This window comes from Strix uralensis, chromosome Z (genome assembly GCF_047716275.1).
Source record: "Strix uralensis isolate ZFMK-TIS-50842 chromosome Z, bStrUra1, whole genome shotgun sequence".
Taxonomy (NCBI): domain Eukaryota; kingdom Metazoa; phylum Chordata; class Aves; order Strigiformes; family Strigidae; genus Strix; species Strix uralensis.
The window spans coordinates 98,135,886-98,160,293 of NC_134012.1; the positions used below are offsets into that span (position 1 = coordinate 98,135,886).

General features: G+C 45.2%; 2 protein-coding genes across 4 annotated transcripts; one reads left to right on the forward strand and one right to left on the reverse strand.

The window, feature by feature from the left end:
• ATP5F1A (ATP synthase F1 subunit alpha) lies at positions 1–7,634 on the reverse strand. The gene is made up of 12 exons (XM_074855814.1): positions 7,477–7,634; positions 6,390–6,468; positions 5,122–5,291; positions 4,130–4,303; positions 3,883–4,049; positions 3,591–3,739; positions 2,506–2,657; positions 2,148–2,372; positions 1,937–2,044; positions 1,238–1,382; positions 944–1,094; positions 1–208 (listed from the first exon to the last, which is right to left on the reverse strand). The coding sequence occupies exons 1-12, from the start codon at positions 7,534–7,536 to the stop codon at positions 127–129; spliced, it is 1,662 nt and encodes a 553-aa protein (XP_074711915.1). The 5' UTR covers positions 7,537–7,634; the 3' UTR covers positions 1–126.
• A 2,985-nt stretch (positions 7,635–10,619) lies between these two features.
• Positions 10,620–22,986, forward strand: HAUS1 (HAUS augmin like complex subunit 1). Of its 3 annotated transcripts, none has more exons than XM_074855765.1 (9): positions 10,620–10,898; positions 13,284–13,458; positions 14,065–14,200; positions 15,839–15,973; positions 16,948–17,071; positions 17,862–17,927; positions 19,672–19,838; positions 21,615–21,662; positions 22,685–22,986. In XM_074855765.1, exons 1-8 carry the CDS (start codon positions 10,632–10,634, stop codon positions 21,628–21,630), a joined length of 1,086 nt encoding a protein of 361 aa, XP_074711866.1. In that variant the 5' UTR covers positions 10,620–10,631; the 3' UTR covers positions 21,631–21,662; positions 22,685–22,986. The 3 variants fall into 3 exon arrangements, with proteins under 3 accessions (XP_074711866.1, XP_074711865.1, XP_074711867.1); XM_074855764.1 differs by having other exon boundaries at positions 19,672–19,743; XM_074855766.1 differs by having other exon boundaries at positions 14,092–14,200; positions 19,672–19,743.
• Positions 22,987–24,408: the final 1,422 nt, after the last annotated feature.

Sequence of the window (24,408 nt, forward strand, 5' to 3'; positions counted from 1 at the left end):
CCTTTTTACATGGAAACTTTTATTCTCACTGAGATCTGTACATTCAAGTCGCATATACTTTTAAGTCTTTGATGGAGCTGGAGCACAGGATCACAACAGCCTGATCTGGTTGAACAGTTTTAGAGTTTATGCCTCAAAAGTAGCCAGGAAACTTGTGACTATTTCCTTCAACTTAGCTTCTGTCTGGTCAGAGATCTTCCCTTCAGCCCTGTTGGAAGAATTTAGTTAAACTTCTGATGCAGGAACAGATATATGGTCAAACCCTGACTAAGGCAAAAAACCCAAAAACTTTACAATGAACCTTCCAATTTCTAACAAAAATAGCAGATGAATTAACACATTTCTGTTTGATGCACAAAGCTGCGCCACTGAAACCAACGTAAAACCCCTTCTCCTGATAAAATCAGTCCCGTTTAAGAACTAAGGTACGTCAACACTTTCAAAACAGTTGTAGGTAGCTGAAGGCTCTGCCTCCTGCAGAGCTGTGCCTCAGAGATGGAAAGCACATGACGTGACTCATGACAGAACAAGCCAGCACCAGTTTACAGAACAGGACGATGGAAATACTCAGTCCCCAAGAGTCCCCTCAGCAGGAGGGAAGGCAGTCAGCAGCGCTTAATGCGCAGTACTGCAACAGCTTAAAGCTGACAAAAAAATGGGAACTGAGTAGACTAAGGGATTTCAGCATCAGATGAGAGGAGAGATATGCAAGTAGGTTCATTTTAAGTATCGGCTGGATTTCCTAAGAAAAAAACCTGAAGACACGAGGCTGAGCTCTGGACAGCAGTGCAGGGACAGCAGGCAGGCTGATTTATCCTCCACCTCTGGTGCAGCCTAAGGGCTGACGTTCTAGGATACGCTAAATTAACAGTCCCGTGACTGTTATGTGCACTCCAGCCATCAAGCCAACACCCTTGGGATGAAGTAAGATAAATCATCATACCTGATCGTGGAGAGGAGGGCCTGGTGCTGGCTCAGCACATGAGCTAGGAAAGCACTCTCAAATTTAGTGATTTTGCTGGGCTCCAGCTTGTCCAAGTGACCTCTGACACCAGCGTAGATGACTGCAACCTGCTCCTCAATAGCCATGGGAACTGCAGAAAAGCAAGCATTGATGCCGCTGGTAACTCTTACATCCTCTGAAGATCAGCTGCACATACGCAGCACGGTTCAAGCCACGAAGACCAACCTCGTTGGCACATGAGCAATGCAGACTCGTGACGTCCAAGACACTCACCGTACTGTCCTTGCTTGAGCAGCTCTGTCAGACGTACCCCACGGTTCAGCAGCTGCTGCGTGGCAGCATCCAGATCAGACCCAAACTGAGCAAAGGCAGCTACTTCACGATACTGAGCCAACTCCAGCTTCATGGTACCTGCCACCTACAACACAAGACACAGGTCAGACCGACTCTGACCACCTTTTAAACGAGTCTGGTAGTTTTCAGGTTATCTCCAGCAGACAGCTGTCACAGGTCACTTTGCCTGGCATTACCAGCCAAGTCAATCTCCAGATTCTGACAGATGATTATATGCATTTCTAAAAATCTCATGCCTACTTGGCCTTTTAACAGAAGCATCCTATTCCTCCCTAAAATGGTGACAATTGATCTTAAAGCTCTCTAATTCCGTAACTGGACTAAAAGCATAGGGTTAAAGAAGCATTCTCTACTTCTAGCTAGATCAGTACCCAGTTCAGCATACTGAAACCTAACGGTCCTACATCTTTACGCAGATACTCTTTTCCTTTCTCCATCCTCTCTCAGCAGGCAATGGAAGCATCAGATCCCCAAAGTTTGTTCTTTTGTAATTTCATAACGCTAAGGAATACAAAGCTTTATTCCCTCTCTATTCACAATTCTTTGGTGTGTAATGGGTTGGAAAGCCTACACACTACTTGTCTCTAGCAAGAGGAAGAGCAGCAGTTTCATGCTTACCTGCTTCATAGCCCTGGTCTGAGCAGCTGAACCTACACGGGACACAGACAGACCGACATTGATGGCTGGACGGATACCTTTGTAGAACAACTCAGTTTCCAAGAAGATCTGTAGGAGAAAATTGTTTTATTCTCTTGGTCAGAGGCTTGGAAGCCTCCTCAGAGACCTGCCAGTACGTTACCCAGAAGTACTGGCATGTGAAATGTCCCACCTGTCCATCGGTGATGGAGATGACATTGGTTGGAATGTAAGCAGACACGTCACCAGCCTGCGTTTCGATAACAGGCAAGGCGGTCAGAGAGCCACCTCCAAAGGAATCGTTCATTTTGGCAGCTCTCTCCAGCAGGCGAGAGTGCAGGTAGAACACGTCACCCGGGTAAGCTTCACGACCGGGTGGACGACGCAGCAGCAGAGACATCTGACGATAGGCAACAGCCTGCGTGGTATAAAGAAAGCTTTCAGACTTCATTCAGTAGCTCGTTTAGAATTTTGAATTTCTAAACCTGAAGTTATCTTACAGCTACAAACACCAACACTAGACTATAAGGCCTATAAACAGTGTTTCCTACCTGTTTGGATAAGTCATCATAGATGATTAACGCGTGTTTTCCGTTGTCTCTGAAGTATTCCCCCATGGAGCAGCCTGAATAGGGAGCCAGATACTGAAGGGGTGCTGCATCGGATGCTGTGGCAGACACCACAATAGTGTACTTCATGGCATCTGGAAAGAATTGGGAGACACACACCACTCAGTGTAAGACCTCATCATGTCCGTCATCAGCAAATAAGCATCTGAAGTGCTAGTTGCCAAAGCATGCCCAGGCAGCATCATTACACTGTTACAGGAAAGAATGCCATACTAGATTAACACATCCATTAGCTCAACTCAAGAAGTTTCAAGAGCAAGCTTGTGGAAGCTAATGTCTAACGCCTGCAGACTTCTTTCCCATTAAAAATTAAGTTTAAACTTCCACTAAGCTACTAGAAGTAAGTCAGCCTTAAAGTCTGTGATTTTCTAGTTTCTGCAAGTAGATACTACCTTTTTTGGCAAAGTACCAAACAATGGGTTGATTTTCCTGCTAGGTATGACTCTGCTTGACCAGCAGGCAAGAATTAAGGTGCTTGATGTCCTGCGAGCTCTGTTACACACACAGCATTGGTCAGTGAGATCCCTCTTTCTGAAAAGATGTTATTTAATCCCTTACATTTGGGCAGTAAAGTCTATGTTTTGGCAGTAAAGTCTCTGCACTAAATTTGCAACCGCCATTCACACAGACTTGCATACATATGAAAACGAACACCAAGTCCATAAATACTTGTAGGCCATAGCTTGTCATCAGGCCTGCCTGACTGCCAAGAGGAAGCTCTCAACTCTGCTGAAAAAAAAAAACCACAACAGTGTGACTCTTCTGGAAGCAATTCAGCAGTTTTGGGGCCTCACACTTGTCCTCTAATGTGATGTAGCAAAGAGGAGGCTTTATTCCCCAAATACCTAGAAAGATTTCTTGTCCACAAAAGACAGTAGTTCACTCATTTAATAAAAGAATAATTCTGTCTATATTTGCAGCTAGGAGAGATCATAGTGATACTCAGCATTATAATGAGAACAGGATGTCACTAGTTGCCAGGTTCAACCATCTTCAAAAATCCATACCTGCATCAGTGAGCCTCTTCACCAGCTGAGCAACAGTAGATCTCTTCTGGCCAATGGCAACATAGATACAGTACAGCTTCTTTTTCTCATCTGTTCCATCATTAAATCGTTTCTGGTTGATTATGGTGTCAATTGCAATTGAAGTTTTCCTGTGTAAGACAGAGGTTTGTAAGTTAAGCAGCTACGATTCTCCCAAGCTCTACACAGTTCCGTATTCAGCTTTGTACATCGGTGCATGCTGTACTCAAGTCTCTGTTTAAGGGAACATTTTTAGCTTTGGCATTTAACTTACCCGGTCTGCCTGTCACCAATGATCAGCTCACGCTGGCCACGACCAATTGGCACCAAGCTGTCCACAGCCTTAATACCAGTCTGCATAGGTTCACGCACAGAGATTCTGGGAATGATCCCAGGGGCCTTTAAGCCAACTCTTCTGCGTGTCTTCGATGTAATAGCACCCTTAAAAGACAGGAAAAAACCTGTTGCAGTCTGCATCACGTAGATACACGCAGAGGTAGTAAGCACCTAGCTACACTTACCTTCCCATCAATTGGATTGCCCAGGGCATCTACAACACGGCCCAGCAGCTCTTCCCCAACTGGAACATCCACGATGGCACCGGTTCTCTTCACAACATCCCCTTCCTTGATCAGTCTGTCGTTACCAAACACGACAACACCAACATTGTCGGGCTCCAAATTCAAGGACATACCCTAGGACAAAGAACACATTATCCTGAGAAAACCCACACCGACATTTATGATAATTTTAATAGTTTAATACTGATGTGATTATTCTACAGTGTAGAATAGCCAACATAACCTACTTTAATCTTCATTTGTAACAACAGTCAATGTTCTGCTTTTATGCGCAACGTGTGTATGTTCTTCCATACTGGTTACAGAACCTGCCTAAGCCTTCAGCTTACTACATAATTATACCTGCAGCAGTCTAGTGTTCAGTCATTTATGTCTCTAAAATGGACAGAAATGATAAGCAAGGTTCAAATACAAAATTTCTCTCTTGCCTAGGAATTGGACATGGGAAAAGCACTTGCTGCTTCTCTGCCTAAGGCGAGTTAGGTCATTAAAAATACTGGAAGAGCCGTTGCAGAACTCTCTGAACAGCCAGACAGCTTTTTCACTTTCGTCTATTCCTAGGACTGTAAGAAGTCAGCAAACTGCACACTGTATTAGAGCAGAGAGGCTATTATACAACAGTAAACAGAAAACCCAGCCTGAAACCAAAGAAAAAAATCCAATGCCAGATTCGTCCTTATACTTTCTAGATGAAGACAAATAAAGCTCAAGTGCTGGCCAAGAACCAGATATTGATATTGAAAGCAAAGTGTTATAAGTTCAAAGAGTATTTGCTTTTTGTAGTGTTATTTCAACTAGTTACTACGTATTAAAGTTGCAATGAAGTCTGTAAAAGGTCCACACTGGCAGATCCAAGCATAGTCTCGTGTTCTCTGTAAAAAAAGTCTTCTTTGTATTTCTAGGCTAAACAAACCGCTTTAGTGAAAGCTTACCTTCAGTCCAGAAGAGAATTCAACCATTTCTTCTGCTTGAACATTTCTTAGACCATACACACGAGCAATACCATCACCAATTGAGAGCACACGGCCAGTCTCCTCAAGTTCAGCAGAAGTGTCGGCTCCCAAAATACGTTCCTCAAGAATAGAGGATACCTCAGCAGTACCTGGAGAGAGGTGTTTCAAATCACGTTTAGCACATTAAGGCACAGTATGAATTCAGTAAGCTTGTCTTGAATTCACAAGCCAAGGTACCCTTCCTCAGGTATGCCACAAGGTCTAGCAAGCAACACTCTCCCTTACACAGGATGTGCAAGATAAGTAACAGCTTCTGTTACTTACACAGCCAATAAAAGCAGCTTCAACACATCATTACAAGCCAGCTTCAACCAAAACACTGATGGCTGTTTAGTTATTGATTTCCTTCATTATGTCCTACACTATTAGCAATCCCTCTCCCCAGAAAGCAATTAGATTAAATCATTAGCCTTAGCTTACAAAGAACAGACATGCCAGCTCCACTTGCAGAGCATTTACTCAGACTGGAGGCACCAAAACACCCTGTCAACTGATTTGTAGTCCAAGATCCAAATACATTTAAAGGAACTCAATATATTTAAGGAGCAAGCTGTTCAATATAAGCTATAAAACTGTATTCTTCATCTTCCTCAAATTTGTTTGGTGGTGTACCTCCAAAAACTTATTTCCTCTGCTAGGAAGCAATAAATAATACTGTGAAACTGTTATTTCATAATAACACCTTTAATCACCCTAAGCCACTTCAAAAACTGTACATGAATCACTACCAAAAATACAGCTATACAGTGCCGCTGCCTTCTCTAAACACCAAGATGCTGACAGCAAAAAATTTATACTCAAGGACACAAGGTCAAACCCCAGCAGGCCTGGAAAAGACATCTGTTCCCTCATGCTGTTACAAACAAGACAGGAAACTGGACTTTTGAGGCGTTCTTTCAAATAATTCTGCAAGAGCTGAAGACCGAATCGAATCTTGTGAAGCAGGTAAGCTGTATAAGCCAACTGACACGCGACCACTGCATTGGTTTGGGTATAATTATTGAAATGAAGTCTCCTGGACGTGACTGTGTAACAGATGTTCACTGTTAAATACTTTCACTACATAAATGTCCTCAAGCATTCTGTCAACTGACACGCACCCCCTTCACACTTCATATTCAAACCCCTTTTTGTCTGATAGAGCAAGTTCTTAAACCGCATTCTTATACGAAGACCTTTAGACTCACCAGTTTTCTGAAAGCATGTTTTGGAGCCATGGATGTTTCTTGTAGCAACAAATGCGGCACCCAGAGTGTTTCTGGAAATCTAAAATAAGTAATTGCTTCAGTAACAGTGAGATTTCCTCAATCATTCAAAAAAAATGTTACGAGAGAACACAGTGAAATTTTTGATCATGAGCCTATGTATTTAAGGTGTCTCGGTTTTGAGTTGAGCTTCACAGCACTGCATTCACAAGCTGTAGTTATGGAACCAAGTCCAGCACTGCTAAGCAAGGACAGATGTAAAGGAGATTGCTCCACATTACTCGCTGCATTTTTCTGCATTGCACTGATGTCACCACCATAGCACTGCAGCAGCTCCCAAAGCAACGCCTCCCCTCATTTGCCACCTTTGTGCTGAACATCATAATCTCGAGGCATAAAGAAATCAACACACCCCTCATGGTTCTTCTGCATAGGGGAGAAATACAAATGTGTCTTCTAACGGTTGGCTTTGCCAAGAAAAATTTAACTGCAGAATTTCTGAAGTACGGCTAGAACGTACACAATAGCAGGAAAAAAAAAAGGTATCTGTGATGATGAATGCATTCAAAGATTATAATCCTACACCCCAAGGAAAGCTGCCAGTACAGTCCTATGCAGCGTTAACGCTGTTTCTCTGAAAGTCAGGGCAGGCCTCTCCTCCATTCACCTTCACAGGGGACACCGTCCGGGACTGGGTCCTAACAGATCTTCGCACCCTTGCTCTCCCCACAAACAGGGGGGGAAAAAATGTCACCTGACAAAGCCTCGCAGCTCAAATCCCTAACCCCGATCTAGCAGCGTTCAGACATTACCCTCAACCCCAGCAGCGCCAATCCGCATCCTTGGGGAAGGACACTCCGTCCCCTCGACCCCTCCACCTCCCAAGTGAGGACAGCGCCCCTCCTCAGCAGGAGGTCGGGCCCCGCTACCACCCAGCGCTGAGGCGAGCCCCCCACGCACCCAGACTCCCAACACCGGGAGGCCGCGGCCCCTCAATGTCACCGCGGCCCTCAAGATGGCGGTGGAGGCGCCCGCCCCCCACTCCCCGCCGAGGAGAAGACGCGCTCACCAGGCCGGCCTGCCGCGGCAGGGAGCGGGCGAGGGCAGCAGCCATGCGGGCGGAGAGCATGATGGCGGCGGCGGCTCCTCCGGAGAAGACCGAAGCTGACGGGATGCAGCTGCCGGCCCCTCGCTTTCTCCACAAAATGGCGGCGGCGCGCTCCGCCCCTAGAGGCGCCGAGACCACGCCCACGGCGCGGGAGGTGGGGGGAGACCCGGAAGTGCTTCCCCGCCGCCCCCAGCCCCCTCAGGCGTCCCGCCGCGCTCCCCCTCCCTGCGCCTGGCAGCGAGAAGGGAACGTGTAAATGCACCTACTCGAAACGGGGCTTTTAGAAAAAAAAACCCTTGCCGTAGGTGCCCTTGAGGTGGATCTCGGCGGGCGGAAGGGGCGGGGCGGGGCGCGGGAGGGCGGGGTGTGAGGGCTGGGGGGTAGCCTGGGGCTGGGGCCGTGGGGAAGGCGTGAGAGAGCGTGGGGCGGAGAGCGGCGGTGTGGGGCTGGGACTGTAAAACACGGTAGAGGAACTCCCTAAGAGTGGTTTTGGAGTTTTAGAATGCAGGCGTTCTTTACTGCGGCGCTGGATGCACGGGGGATCATTCCAGCTAACGTGCACACACTAAAACAAGAGTTCACCCTTTATATACCTTAAAAACATGAATATTCATACATTTTCCACCTATCAACTACATTTACATGTTGCTGGCATTGCAAAACTACACTACACATGAGCGGGGGTCTCGGGTGGCCGTTTGGGGAGTTAGCTGCCTACTCCATTTTCCCCTTTGACGGTCACAAGTCTTTTAAGGACAATTTGAGGTAGTGGCCTCAAGCTGCGCCAGGGCAGGGTCAGACTGGCTCTTAGGAAGGATTTCTTTGCAGAAGGGGTTGTTGGGCGTTGGAATGGGCTGCCCAGGGCAGGGGGGGAGTCCCCATCCCTGGAGGGGTTGAAGAGTCGGGTTGACCCAGCGCTGAGGGATCTGGTGGAGTTGGGAACGGTCAGTGTGAGGTTCATGGTTGGACTGGAGGATCTTCAAGGGCTTTTCCAACCCAGATGATGCTGGGATTCTGTAATTTCTTCTCCTTGGATGTTTTGCAACTCTGTTGTCTGGCCAAGCTATTCTTTCTTACTCGCCTTGTTTGAGTATTTCTGCCAGGATGTGTCTATTCTCAAGGTTAGGATATTTTCTCTGTACATTTGAATCACTCAGGCCTTGTTAAATACAAAGTTAAACATTGTTTGGTAAAAGAACTTCCTAATATTTATGAATAGGTGTTTAAGAGTAGGGTTGACATAGCACTTAGAGATATGGTGTAGTTGAGGACAGTCAGTGCTAGGTTAATGGTTGGACTAGATGATCTTCAAGGTCTTTTCCAACCGAGATGATTCTGTGATTCTGTGATATTTAAGGTATAATGGATCGCTTCTCTTATCACGAATTGTTACAGGCCTCAACTTGCAGGCACCAACTGCTTGCAGGCATCAGGGCAGGGTGTCCCCCCTCTTCTGGGAGCTCTGGGTGCTCGTGCTTCTGTCCAGTCCATCCCATAGCAACTGCTGGTAACAGAAGAATCACAGAATCATCTCGGTTGGAAGGGACCTTGAAGATACTCCAATCCAACCATGAACCTCACACTGACCGTTCCCAACTCCACCAGATCCCTCAGCACTGGGTCAACCCGACTCTTCAACCCCTCCAGGGATGGGGACTCCCCCCCTGCCCTGGGCAGCCCATTCCAACGCCCAACAACCCCTTCTGCAAAGAAATCCTTCCTAAGAGCCAGTCTGACCCTGCCCTGGCGCAGCTTGAGGCCATTCCCTCTTGTCCTGGTGCTTGTTCCTTGGGTCAAGAGACTCATCCCCCCTCTCTGCACCCTCCTTTCAGGGAGTTGTAGAGGGCCATGAGGTCTCCCCATCACACCTGTGCTCCAGACCCTGCACCAGCTCCGTTGCCCTTCTCTGGACACGCTCGAGTCATTCAATGGCCTTTTTGGAGTGAGGGGCCCAAAACTGAACCCAACTCATCGAGGGGTGGCCTCACCAGTGCCGAGCACAGGGGTGAGATCCCTTCCCTGTCCCTGCTGGCCACGCTAGTGCTGATACAAGCCAGGATGCCATTGGCCTTCTTGGCCACCTGGGCACACTGCTGGCTCATGTTCAGCTGGCTGTCAATCAACCCCCCCAGGTCCCTCTCTGACTGGCAGCTCTCCAGCCACTCCTCCCCAAGCCTGTAGCGCTGCTGGGGGTTGTTGTGACCCAAGTGCAGCACAGCCCCATAGGTAGGATGTAGGATTTAACCTGCTGGGGAGAGAAAGTGCTGAAACTTGAGCAGGCACAGTGTGATCATGTGCCACTGGTCATCCAGAGCAGTTGGTACAGCAGAGATCCCAGCAGGCCTGTCTGGGAATTGAAAAGGTTAAGTGAAAAGGTTAAGCAAAAATACAATTATTTTGGCATGTGTTGTGTCAAACATGATGCTTCAGCAATGTTTCTCATGCTGATTATTTCCATTATTAAACATTAATTCCATTTCCTTTCCACTTTAAATTCTTTAAAACTGCCTGAAAAGAAACCCACGTTGATTTAAATTATCTAAGTCTTGTGCCTTTGTACTTTGGCTATGTTGCTAAAGAAAGGTGGTGCCTTGGAATTGTTTGGCTCAGAAGATGTGTTTTTATGGTGTATTTTCTGACAAGGACTACATTTTTTATATGAATTTATGTAAGCAATGATATGCAAACTATTCAGGTTTCAATGTTTACACTTGAACTTAAAATATGATTCATGACTTTTTTGATTAAGGGTTTTATAGGTCTTTATTTGTAATTTGCTTTATAAAGTACATGAAACATACAATTCCATAAAAAAAAAAAAAATCCCCTCAAGTTATTTTACTGATTCAAGACTATTTTCTTAAAAATATATAAGGGCATAAGGGTATAACAGAAAGCGAATTCTTTCAAAACATTTAAGGCATTTAAATCCACTTTGGTAAAAGCGTTCACTGCAGCTCGTTGAATTGGAGTGGGGTTTTCTTAATTATTTTCTCTTGTGTTTCAAGAATTAAAACTTAGCAACTAGGTCCTGCGGGGCCCCGCCCCCGCCCCCCAGGCCCATCGGTCCCATGAGCCCCCGCGGCGCGCGGGGGAAGCCGGGATAGGAAGCGGCCATGGAGGTGGAGGAGGAGCAGGGACAGGGACAGGGACAGGGACAGCAGGAGCAGAAGCAGAAGCAAGAACAGGAGCAGAAGCAGGAGCAAGAAGAGGAGAAGGAGGAAGAAGAGGGATGGGAAGAAGAGGGATGGGAAGAAGAGGGATGGGAAGAAGAGGGATGGGAAGAAGAGGGATGGGAAGAAGAAGAAGAACAACAACAACAACAGGCGCAGAACCAGGACCCGGAGGCGGCTGCGGCTGCTCTGGAGGAGAAGCTCCGGCGGGTAACGGCCGGGCTGGGCCGCGGCTCTCACGGTGCGGGGTTTCCGGGAGCGAGGGGGGCACACGCCGTGGCCCTATCCTAGGGCTGCCTTAGGCCGGGCCCAGCTGCCCCGCGCCTGCCCCCTCGCTGCCGGCCCGGCCTAGGGGGGGGTGGTGGTGCCGGGCGCGGCGGCTGCCGTGCCCCCCCGCCCCGGGGTGGGCAAGGTACCGGCGCTTTATCGGAACCCTCGTCGCGTTCTCCCGAGAGGGTCTTCCTCAGTCCTTCCGCACGAGGCATCCGGATGGTTGCGCTGAAGGTTTTGCGGAGGCCTGGCCGTTGTCGCTCCGCCCGTCTGGCGGTCTGGTGTGCGCGGTTTAACTCTAGAAAGGAGCCCGTGTCGCTTTCTTGCTCCTTTAAGGGTTGGGGGACAGGCGAGACGTGGTTGCTGGGTGGATTTTGCACCAGCAAAGTCTGTGTTTGTCCACTACTACCTACTAGATAACAGTCTGAGCTCACAGACCTTTTAAGTATAACCTCCCTGGTGGTTTAAGATGCTGGATTATGAAGATCTTTTGCCTTTCAAATCTTTGTCACTGGAGAGAGTGGCATACCTCAGGGATCGGTGTTGGGTCCAGCACTGTTTAATAACGTCTTTGTTGGTGACATGGACAGTGGGATCGAGGCCCTCTCAGCAAGTTCACTGATGACACCAAGCTGTGTGGTGCTGTCAACACGCTGGAGGGAAGGGATGTGCCATCCAGAGGGACCTGGACAGGCTGGAGAGGGGGGACGGGCAAACCTCATGGAGTTCAACAAGGCCAAGTGCAAAGTCCTGCCCATGGGTCGGGGCGATCCCAAGCACAAATCCAGGCTGGGCGAGGGGTGGCTGGAGAGCAGCCCCAAGGAGAAGGACTTGGGGGGGTTGGTGGATGGAAAATTGACTGTGAGCCAGCAGCAGCAGCCCAGAAAGCCACCCGTGTGCTGGGCTGCATCCAGAGCAGTGTGGGCAGCAGGGTGAGGGGGTGGATTCTGCCCCTCTGCTCCGCTCTGGTGAGACCCCCCTGCAGTGCTGGGTCCAGCTCTGGGGGCGCCAACATCAGAAAGACACGGACCTGCTCAAGCGGGACCAGAGGAGGCCACAAAGATGCTCGGGAGGCTGGAGCAGCTCCCCTGTGAGGACACGCTGAGAGAGTTGGGGGGGTTCAGCTGGAGAAGAGAAGGCTCCAGGGAGACCTTAGAGCAGCCTCCCAGGACTGAAAGGGGGGAGGGACTCTTGATCAGGGGAGTAGGGATAGGACGAGGGGGAACGGTTTTAAACTGACAGAGGGCAGATTTAGATGAGACCTAAGGAAGAAATTCTTCCCTGTGAGGGTGGTGAGGCCCTGGCACAGGTTGCCCAGAGAAGCTGTGGCTGCCCCCTCCCTGGAAGGGTTCAAGGCCAGGTTGGATGGGGCTTTGGGCAACCTGGGCTAGTGAAAGGTGTCCCTGCCTGTGGTAGGGGGGATTGGGACTGGATGATCTTTAAAGCTCCTTCCAGCCCAAACCATTCTATGGTGTGATTCTATGTAATTCATCCTTTGTTCACAATCTTGGCTTTCTTGCAGTATTAGAGTTTTCATTTACATATAATCAGTACTGTTTGCTTCTAAGGGCTTGATGGTTTTCTCCCCAGAATAGTTCAGGGTGATGTTTACTGTGTACAGTGTATGTAGCTGAGATGCTGGTATGCTGGTTGCATAAAGAAGGACATACTAGAAAGAAATGTCTTTTTAAGTTATAAGGCTGGGTCCTTTTCCATCAGGTTGCTTAGATAGCTTTGGAGAAGAATTTGTTACCTCAGTGTTGAACTTTCATGTGTTCAAGTATCAGTCATAAGCTAGTCTTTCTATACCACCTGAGAGCACTGCATTGATCTCTCCTATTTCTTACCTTTTCAGTGGTAAAAACTCTGCTCTGCAGGGCTCATGCCTGCCTACTGTAGTAACCCTTTCTGCCCCGCTAGCCTGTAGGGAGAGGTCCCACTGATCATGGGTTGGGCAGTTTTATCCCACACTGCTTTAATGCAGTTTTTACCAGCTGCCTATTTAACATCTCTTGGATCATTAGTGTGTCTGTAGCAAACAACAGGTCACGTGAATAAAAAGATAAAATTCTGTCACCTGGAGATAAGCAGGTGTCCAGAGGAATGAGGGAGATTAAAAGGGTAATGGTTTTCTAAACTATAGAGGATATTTGAAGAAGGGACAAAAGAAGTTGTCACCCCTTTTTCCACCCATGCTTCGACTGATGTAGTAGGAGTTATTCTTTAGGAACGCAGAGCTTGCAGCACTTTACATTTCTCACGTCTGTCAGCTATTTTCTGTTGTTTCACTTGACCATTTACTCTTTTTTTTCCCTTCTCTGGCAGGTTACTGCATGGCTAAAGAAAATATATGGGGATGAGCCTGTTCCACAGTATGAAGTGAATACACAGACAGTTGATATCTTGTATGAGCTCGCAGAATGCAATGAAGCCAGAGACAGGGATGTGTCTTTGCTGATAGAAGACATGAAGGAGAAGGCAGCAGAATATGATGCAGAAGGTGAGTTTGAAGCTCCAGTTCTCAGTTCCGTCAAAGTTAGTTTTTCTTAGTGACCCTGAAGATTGTCTTTGTTAAAATCTTATGAGCAAATATATATATATGTGTGTACGTAAAGTAGTTGGAATGAACTAAGCTTTTGTTCTGGTATAGCTTTTACTACGATGCATCCCGTGCTTGCCTTTCAGCAAAATTTATGGTGACATAAGGTTGGTAAAGAGCATTTTTTTAAGCCATCTTGAGCAGGCTGTAAATATGAACAAGTACATTAATTGTTAAAACCTCCTAGCCTGCTGGGCTGAGTAGCACAGCATTGAAATATTGGCTGGATAGAGAGGGAAGCAACCCTACAGCTGATTTAAAAGTCTGAGCTGATGCTAATCCACTGTTAAGGAAAGCGCTTGAGGAATCTGAAACAACAGTGAGGTGATTAAATTAGGCTCGAGCTGTCTAGAGTCAGTGTTTGATAATGTATTTTTTTTGGAGCACGTGAGTGGTTCAGGGGACCATAATACATTTTTAGCACATGTGTTGAGAGAGTCCCATCTAAGCATTAAAAGTACAGTAATAAAAAAAAAATTACTATTTGGGGTTCTATTTGTTTTCCAGCTAACTATCTACAGGGCGTTCTCTTAGAAACCCTGGATATTTCCCCAACCAGTCTGTTCACCGAAGGCACCGACTACCTCAATATCCTGGTAGAGAGCGCAATGATACTTGACACAAAGGACACTTCTCTTGCCAGGTAATTCTTCCCACTGTGCATCAGGGGCGATGGTCTGTGCTGTTTCCCTCTGGTTTTTCAATTCAGTGGTTTCAGACTTGACTTTCACACCAGCAATCTTACTAGTCCACCTTCTTTTGCACCCCTTGGGCAGTTCTGGAGGACACAGGAACTGAGCAGAAAGCTCTAACTCTTGATTATCCCAGCAAAGGAAGCCTCTGAAGCCTGAGGAGTGCCTCGACCAGAGTTAAATGCCTCTTTTTTTTTGCCCATGCTTTTGTGGTCAGCAGCTGCAGCATGCTGCCTCTCAGACTGTTGTGCCAGGCAGCACAAGCTAGAGCAAGTTTCATACTGCTTAGGCAAGAACTGGGGAACTGTAACTGGTCTTTCAGTCTCAGCTCCTCATTCTTCCCGCTCTTCTCTGACCTCAGTTAACGTAAGATTTTCTCAGCCACAGAGAAATGGCAGCTGTTAGTCTGGTCTTCCTGGGCCCCTCTCCCTAGCCTGGCTTTGACCCATAACACAGCACATTCGTGTTGAGCACTGGCAGGAAGGGCGGGCCAAAATCTGTCTTGGAATCCAATTTTTGTGCAGTGCTCAGGAGCTTGGCTCTTACGGCTCTTCCCCTGAGCTGGAGGGTCAAGCAGCTTTGAACCATTTGGGAAGAGGAATTGTGGTCGAAACCTTCTGGCAGCCAACCACCACACAGCCGCTCACTTACCCACTCCCAGGGGATGGGGGAGAGAATTGGAGGGGTAAGGAGACTTGTAAGTTGACATAAAAACAATTTAACAATTGAAATAATAATGATGATAGTAATAACAAAAATAACAGAAAATACAAATGAGTAATGCACAGTGTGATTGCTCATCACCTGCTGACCGATGCCCAGCCCATTCCCAGCTAGTGATCCCAGAGAAGAGAGAATCCTGAAACCACAATCCTGGAAGCGAGAGTGAGCTTCCCAATCAACTCTTATCTATATACTGAGCATGATGCTATATGATATGGAATATTCCTTCGGACAGCTTGAGTCCGTTGTTTTGGCTGTGCTCCCTCCCAGTTTCTTGTGTACCTGCACACTAGCAGGATGTGAGAAGTTGAAAAGTGCTTGATCTGTCAGCAACAACTGAAAACATCAGTACATTATCAGTATTCTTCTCACATCAAATCCCATACTGAATCCAAACCACAGCACTATTCCAGCTACTAAGAAGGATTAAAAAAATTAGCTCTATCCCAACCAAAACCGGGCCGGGAAGAGACTAAAATACTGCTGGGCATGTCTCAGGGATGTGTGTTTTCAGGGACTGAATACAGTTTCTCTCAAAGGCAGTGTGGCAAGTCAGGAGGGGAGCATCTGATCATACCAAACCCAGTGGTTATATTCACTGGAGTGCCAGGTCTTGTTCACTTCCTCCTACTTGAATTGCTGGGCTGTTTCCCCTTCTGGATGAAATCTTTGTTGGTTAAGGGAAGCAAATATCCTTAGTGACTTACTTTACTTTTCTCCTTTAAAATAGCTGGCGGTTATCTGATGTTTCATAATATGAGAACAAAAAAAAAAGTAATTTGTAGAAAGTGTGCAGAAAATAATAATAATTCTGAGTTTCAGAAGAGCTGACTCCTGAACATTCCCACTGAATCTCTTTTCACCAGCTTCTTCTGTGCCATCAATGATATGACTTCAGAGCTGTATGCAACAGAATTGGAAAACAGAGAAATGGAACGGGAATTGAGCAGCCTCAGGAGAAAACTAACTAGAGCGCTGATGCTGGAGAAACAGTTAAAGGAGTGAGTAATGGATGAGAAAAGGGAAAGATGTAAGCAATACTGCTGATCTGTGAAATGTGGAAGACTGGTTGTGATAACTAACAAGCATAACTGAATTTTCAGGGTTTTCTCTAATCCACGTATTTGGAAGCATGTGTCAAAAGCCATGTGCTATGGACACATTCAGTAATCAAAAGAGATTTGGGGTACCATCAAATCCATTATTTTAAACCAAAAATGGTCTACAGGCAGTTTTCAGATGTGGGCTGGCATCTTCCACTAGTTGCCTTCATCTGAGGTTGAAGGCAAATCTGATTTTCTTACCACATTTAGTGTGGGCTCTGCAGTCAGAGTGAAGGAGCCAGGCAAAAGAAAAACTGTTCCCAGGTAAGAATTTCCTTTAATCAGTGTGTGAGAGACTTAAAAAAAATAAAAAAATAAAAAATAAAACGGGAAAAAAGGAAAAATTCTTATCAAGTCTATTCCCTAGAGGATGTAATCTGAAGTGCTTTGCCAAGCATAGCAGGATCAACCACTGCCTTGAGTGGGAATTGGCCTAGATGATCTCCACAGCCCTCTTCCAGTCTCATTATTTTCTTGTTTTTGTCTTTTAAAGTAGTAATTTTGGTGCTGCTTATAGCAGAAGTACCAGACCTGTGTACTTTGTGCCGGTTTGCCATGGGCCCCCTCTGTGATCTTAAGTTTAGCTTGCATAGCAAGTCTCTAACTGAATTAGAAAATCATGCAGAGAGCTCTGCTTTTATGCAGATAGCCTTCCCCTTGGCCTTTTTTCCCTAGCCTTTAGAACTCTGGATGTAACAGCTCCAGACATTTCCACTGGGTAATCTCACAAAGAAATGCAAGTTTTTCTTCATTCTCTCCCTTCTCATGTTGGTTGTATTACAGAGCTTGAGCATAGATAATTAAGCAGTATTTGTATAGTGATATCTCTTTGAATGTAAAAGTTTGTTTCTTTTTGTGTTTTTTTTTTAAAGGGATCTTAAAAAAGTAAAGGAACTTCTGGAAGTAGAAACGGCCAAAGCTGACAGTCAATTGCAGAATTTGGAGTTCCTGAAAAAGAAATCTCAGGATTTAAAATCGGAGATCAAGAATGCTGAGGTAGATGGAACGGATTTTCTAACAAGACATTGTGATGGGATGGCTCAGTCATGGTTGGTTGGGCCCAAAAGTCTAGTTACAGAGACATCCCAGGAGCTTCCTAAACTCCAGGACTGGAGGTCCTGGACTAACAGGGCAATATGTTACTACACTTCAGTTGTTCTGCTGTATTCATGCTCTCTCCCCAGGACATCCCATGATCAATGCAAGGGCACTTTCTCTTCTTTCACTGAGAACTGTTTTAGCTTGGACTGTCTTGTGCTTATTGCGAGGTGCTGTCACATAAGAGTATACAGATAGCTACCAGTAGAGCAGCTGATTCACTGAGGTAAATTGTGTCACAATTCTGAATATAGCCATTTTTTGAAATTAATGAATGATTAAACACAGAAGGCAGAAGTTGTTCTGTCTTCTCTTTCACCTTTTCTACCTGACGAATGACATGTGAATGCTTTATTTCACACTTGGATTCTGTCCAATACCTTGACAAATATCAGATGGAAAACCTTGTATTAAGAGTTGATAACATTTTACTGAGAAGCCTCTTCCCAGGCTTGTCATGTGCTCTTCTCCCAGTAGTTTTCTGGAGAGACTTGTTATTCTTGATACAGATTTTAGTAGCAGCTGATTTCATATACCAGCTATACCTGTGGTTCAAATCACGTTTCTGTTGTTGAAAAACTGCGTTCTTGTTTGTCTGTTTAGATCGAAACCTAGGGAAATGGTAAAATCTTTCTCCTTCCTGCTATATTTTGTGGTCAGTTATGAATTAACCCTTTTCTGTTTTCAGGAGAAGCTTGCTGCCACAGGGTTGGACCAAACACTGACACACGGGTCACTCATGAAGCTGTCTAAGGTGGGTCTTTTGGTACAAGAGGGATGTTTCTACAGTGGTACAGACCAGGCTTGTTTATGGGGTGGTTTCAGGAGATGTAGTTTGCTATCTGGTTACCTGGGCAAATACTAATGGTAAAGAGAAGCACAAACAAAAATTCTGTAGATGGATACCTCTGAACTGGAGTGTGTTGGATGGATTTGTCTCTCCCAGAAACTGAGAAGCATCTGCAGGTGCTGAAGTCGTACCTTTTCCTCAGGGTTAGATATGGGCTTGTTTTGGACTTGGGAAGAAGCTTTCCTTCTGGACTGGTTGAGGGGAACAGTTGGAATCCTTTTTTTGGTTGCCTTTTGTTTTTTCCCCTCTCTTCTCCTTCTGCATCTGTAATTGGGAATATAGCCTACTAGAGAATTTCTAGGGAGTAAATTCCCTGCCACTGAAAGAAAATTGGCAGCCCGTTATCTGCCTCCTCTCTTTGTGATCCGTGTTACAAGCACAGTGGATATTCTGTGGACTATATGCTGTTCCGTGGCTACCTGTGTATTGCAATTACTTGATGGAATGACCCAGGTGATTCTTTCTAGTTTGTGTGAAATAAACCTGCTTTCAGACACTTCAGAGCAAGGGGAGGAGGTCAAGTGAAACCCAAATTCTGAACCGTGGTGTGCTTTTTTTTCTTGTGTCTTTAAATACAACATTTTTCAGCTGCATTGTAAGCCCGGTGGGATAATTTGTTAAAGGAAGAAGCACATTCCTTGAGTTACTAACTATAGATTTTCCACCTTCGTGCTGAAGCATTTCTATACATGTAACATGTATTTGTGTGGTTCTGTCTGCACTCACCATGCTTTAATATCATTTGTTATTACTATAATGAGAACTTAATCTTTCTCCTCATTAGTTTTGCTAGCTTTTTCTGCATGTTAGTTAAGAACCGTGAAAATGGGGTTCCTGATTCTTACGTTGTCGTTCTCATGAACCAGCACTGGGTGGCAATGTTTACATGGCACAGTGTTTCAGAAGAGTACTAACCAAAAATAATTTCTGTTGGAATTTTACAGACAGAAGTCATAAGCAATTTTCTAGACTTGTCATCTTCTGTAACCTGAGCATAAGGGCAGGTTTGACTCCCTGATTTTGCCAAGAGCTCAGTGAATTGGGCAGCACAAATTACTTTTTGGAGTGCATTTTTTTACTCCAAAACAGTTGAGGACTGTGGAAGGTGCTCAGTTTTCAGCCTCAAAGAGAAATTATTTCCCCAGGTAAACAGAGCAAAGCCGTGCTAAGTGTAAGGGGAGTCTTTCTGCTGCTGCATGTGCAAAACTGTTTTCATACAGAAGCCATAGGCATGAGAATGTGTCCCCTTCCTTGGGGCTCAGTTCTCTCTCTGGCCTACAGTGAGTTTGATAGTGACAGTCCTTTGTCTGGTGGAGTCTCATTTGAAATCCCCTCTCAGGGAGGTGAGATCAGGTGGTTATACTGTACAAAAAGGTATCTAGAATGAAACTGTATGAAAAGGTGTATTTCCTTCAGATCGAAGGAAAATTAATTGATACCTCTGTATAAAATTTGAACTGGGTGTGACTGACTGATAACTGAATGAATAGCAGCTCTTTAGTTTTCCATGGGTTTTAAGAAAGATCGTGAAAGCTGTCACCAATATCTCTGAATTCTGAAATGCTGTAGGTAACTGGATCTGTTTCACTATTTACATCACTTCTACAAGTAAGACTACAGAACATAATCTGCCTTGCTCTCTTCACAGGAAGTGGCTGAACTGCAGGATGAAATTGTGCCTTTGAAGAAGGAACTGGACTCCTACCTAGATTTAACTCCTGTAATTATTTTTTCCACTCTTCTATTGTATTTGCCATCAATGGACTTCAGAATGAAAGGATATTGTTGTGATGGTTTTGGTGGACAGTCCTACAGGTCTGTTAACGATGTGAACAGAAGACTTAAACAGAAGGCTATCTATTTATTAATCAAATCCAAGAAATTAAGTGTGCTTACCAGGCAAACTTTGTCAAACAGAATGCACAGATTTGCTGGGTGACCTTAGTCTCAAGGTGAATTAGCTAGAAATTAAGACATGTGGAAGAAAATTCCTTAGTATAACATTTTTTTTGAGATTTACCAGTATATTAGCTACACCTGTCATCAGGCTGTCAATATGGTGGACACAGCACATTGTGCAGAGGTTGGAACTCTGAGCAAGATTTGAACGATTATGAAGAGATAGCCAAATGTAGGCGTTGTCCCCTAAACAAGTACTCTAGCATGTGTGACTACTGGCTGCTCCATCACTTTCTTTGATTTCTCCTGAAGGTGCTAGGTACTCAGCTCTCTGAAAATGCAAGTTTCTCATTTAGGTTACTAAATAGTAGTTTTGAAAGCCCCTGTCTGTGTATCTTTTCTTCATTTTATATTTTGGCTACTGTCACTATTGGTCCCTGTGCTAGGAGTTACTGCTGTGGGAAGCATCTTTTATAAAAAGAATTTTACTCTTTTCAAATTAGAACACCTGTTACAAAAGACTGTTTCAGTTAAGGGTTATTTTGTGAACAACTTCACAGTGGCTTAAAGAAATCATGGGTAAACAAGGCTTTAGTCCATGAAACAGAAGGCCTTGGCTTTGTATAATGTCTGTAGATTGCCACCTGTGATATTTGGGACCACTAAACCCAAGTATTTCCAGTCTCCTTTGGAAGATTGCCATTGCTTTTACAGACAAGTATTAAAGACTTTTCTATTTGTCACTCAGGGGAGAAATAGCAAAAACTGGAGTGTGAATAGTTGAATGGGTTTTGGTTTTATTAAATAGTTGTAACTGTCTAGTTCACAGTTTTGTATTTGAGTTACCTGATATGGCCCCTGTTACTTCCTCATCGGAGCACCCCACAGGCTTTAACAGAACTAGCCTCAGACCTGACTGTGTAACAGGTGAAAAGGATTTATTCCAGTTTTTATAAATGGGGCATAGAGGTCTGAGAGAAACAGAGCGACCTGTCCAAAATCACACAGAAACTGCAGTTCATCAGATCTCTCATATTATGAACTAGGGACCTGGCTGCTGGGCCACACTTCTCTCTTCGCCCCCTTAGCCCCGGCATCGAGTTCCTGCCTCTCAACACGTCACCTTCATACAACTGCTGCTGTCTCCCTCCTAAAAGAAAAGGATGAAGGGAGAGGGGTGGGACTGCTTCTCTTTTAAATCCGTCTTACTCCAAGAGCCAGCCGACAGCTTTCCTCAAGTGAAGCTGGATGTTCAAATTGGATTAGGTTCTCCAGTTACCCGCTCCCTCCCATCTTGCCGTCAGTGGAGACAGGGGAGCCCCGAAGCCTCACTTCTGGTGCAGGCAGAAGGAGGGAGGACGATTCATCCCTGCAAGCTTATTGTGCTTTGGAAGATTCATGTACGGATATGTTTATAATCCAGTTCCTTGATTGGTAGGTTTGGGAAATTGCTAAAAATGAAGGCTTTTTTAGACTTTAGGCCATACCAGACTCTTGAAAAATATGTGATTGCCCAAACCAAACTGATGCTAGGCTTTTGATGTCAGTACCTTTTACATATGAAGGGTGTACGCAAAACTGATTTCATTATCCCTGAATTCCCCTGCGGCACATCATTAGACTCTTGCAGTGATGCAGGGACTCTGTGTTTGCAACTGAAATACTGATTTTTATGCCATTTTCTCTCACCAGAATTCTTCCCTTGTAGACGTGAAGATTGAAGAAGTAAAACGAGAACTGGTAAGATTTTTTTTTTATATATTTCACAGAGATTTAAATGACTGCTGTCATTCCAAAACAAGCTGTATATATTAATTGGCTGTGGATTTATCTACCTCAGATTGTAGTCTTAATGATCTCTAGAGGGAGATTTTGCTCTGGTAAGGCAGAAGCTGTGCATATTGGTAGTAGGAACTGGTGGAGGAATGGTATCTAAGCTACAAAGGCAGCTGGGCATAGTAGTATCAGTGGGGATTAGGTGTCTGTATCCCTCTGGATTTTGTCTGCTTCACCTGTCAGAATGCTTATTCACTCGGCTGTGTTGCAGCTCATTGGTCCCACAACCTTCCTTGCTGCTCCTGAACTCTCGGAGGGGGCCCATATTTTATTTAAGAGCTGCCTTGTAGACTGCAGTGGGGACCTTCCCCTAGGAAATGCCCATTTCATCCATGCTTGTCTAGTCTGCAGGCATAGTTGTTGGGAAATGTTCCTATAAAGCTGTTTGGGAAGTTCATACGTAGCTTTTATGAGTGAGCCGGGCCATGTTTGAGCGTAAAACCTGTCTTTATTTCTTTGTGCTACTGTCTGCTGGCTCATAGATAAAGCAGAGGGTAGTCAGTGATAAGTCTTAAAGCTGTGATCAAAAAATCACAGTTGTTTGAGAGTATTTGTACATTTTCAGATGGGACCGCTCAGGTTGGTAAGCCACTTGGTTTTGATTCAGAAATATAAGCTTACCTTCCCAGCTTGAGGCTTTTATCAGGTCAGAATACTCACCTCTGGAGAGTACCTGTTCAGCTTGAAGGTGTCTGATGTCACATTGGGGTACAGTACGAAGGCGACTGAGCTGCTTTGGAGATTTCTCTGCAGTTGTCTACGGAGACTACTGCCATTTACAGTAGTGAGAGCTTCTGGTTCGATATTTGGGTTAATCAGTGCTAATAATATCTCAAGGTTAGATCATCGTAGCTACATTTGTCTAACAAGAACGTAAGAAAACTGTTTCATGGTCACTGATTCTTCTTGGTTTTCTCTCCCGCTAGGAGGCTGTGGAGGCAGAGTTCTCAAGGCAGATTGATATGCTGACTCTTGAGCTGCCAAAGCCCGGCAAACTGTTCCCCTGAAGTGGCCTGTGTGGAAGAAGATTGACTTCTTTTTTCTATTTATTTGCACTACTAAAACATTTTGGAATTCTTACTGTACTTCTGCAGCTTTCTGCCTTATTCTTCTTGCTGTTGGATGGCACACTTGGGACCTTCCAGCAAGCATGCTCATTTTTTAGGGGTTCATGTAGCCTTCTGTTTGTAAACATCACCTATTTTTCATAAAATATTCCCCAAACTTACTGTTTTCTGTATCAGTTCTTTTTCCATATGTGATACACGCCTGTAAGTGGCCTCCAGATGGCACCTTCACCAGGAGATGTCCCTGTCAGGATCTGGTTGACCATTACCATGTAGAATTGAACTGATCGGGAAATCTGGTTTTCTTCTTCTTCCCTGTCCAGGCTCTGGATTGTACTTTTTCCTGGACTCTTCTCTTTGGCGAAGTACGGTGATGACACGCTCTCTACATCTACTAGATCATTGGCTTTTGCTCCCTTGTTTTGTTTTCTCTTGTCATGTCAGGGTTGGAGGACACATAATTTTTTTTTTCCACTCATAGCATGTCTGATGTTTGCCAAGTTTGTGAAGGTGAGTTCTAGGCTTTTGCCTGGAGTGCTGCTTAGTTTGAGCATTTTCTTGAAACAGAAGTGAACAGTTAATTTTTTCCTCAGTATCTTCAGCAGGGATTTGATATGTTAATCAAAGCGAACGATACAGAAATTGTGGTAGTAGTTCCCATTGCCTTCTAAACCCCTGCAGCATCCAAGACAGGCCACAAAGGGGATTTTCTTGCGTGTGTGATGGCTGTTTACCTTCATGGAAACAGGTTGAGCTCTGACTTGTTTCACATGGGTCATAGCGTTGGCTTCACAGATCAGCAAATTATACTGCTGACACAGGTGAGAGCGGGGGTGAGCTGGAGCAGCAGCATCCTCCTAAGGTTCTGTAGTTTCGTTGTCATCTGAGAAAATGGAAGCCCATGTCGCTAACCTGTAAGGCTTGCCCATGCTCAGGGCTTTGAGAGATACCAGTCTACTGTTGAGTACTTGTTCCTCCTCCTTACACTAATTACAGCTAAGCAAATTCAAGCAGATAAATAGCTTTAGGGATAGTGAAGCAATAGCTTTAAAAAGGGCTTTATAGTAAGACCTTTCTGGGTCTGAATATGCATTAATACGTTTGCAGAACCACCACAGGGTGTGATCCATTTTGAAGCTAGATGTCCTTTCCAATTCTACCTCAAATGTCATCTTCCTAAAGGGTCCCCAGAGCCCTCTTCTTCCATGTCACCAGTGCACCTGCCTTAAACACCCCAGCTTTTAAAAGTTGTTTTGTACTAAAGCCAAAAATCTGAAAATCTGTGGATGGGGAAAAATCAAAACCTAGAAATAGTGGCAGCACCTAAGGCCATCAAGCATGGACTTGGGCCCCTTTGTACTGGATAACATCCAAATAGTGGTGCTCTCCGTGACAATTTGTAGCTACATCTGTTGGCAATTGGAGTTGCAAAAGATTATGGTAATGATTTAACGTGGTGTGCCTGTCCCCAGGAGCTGTTACTTCACCGCAGAAATTGATTTCACTGGTCTGCAGGAAGGAAGATTCTTTATTGCTTCGTGTCCTCCCTTGAACCAACAGGATCGTGAGTCTATCTGCTCGTG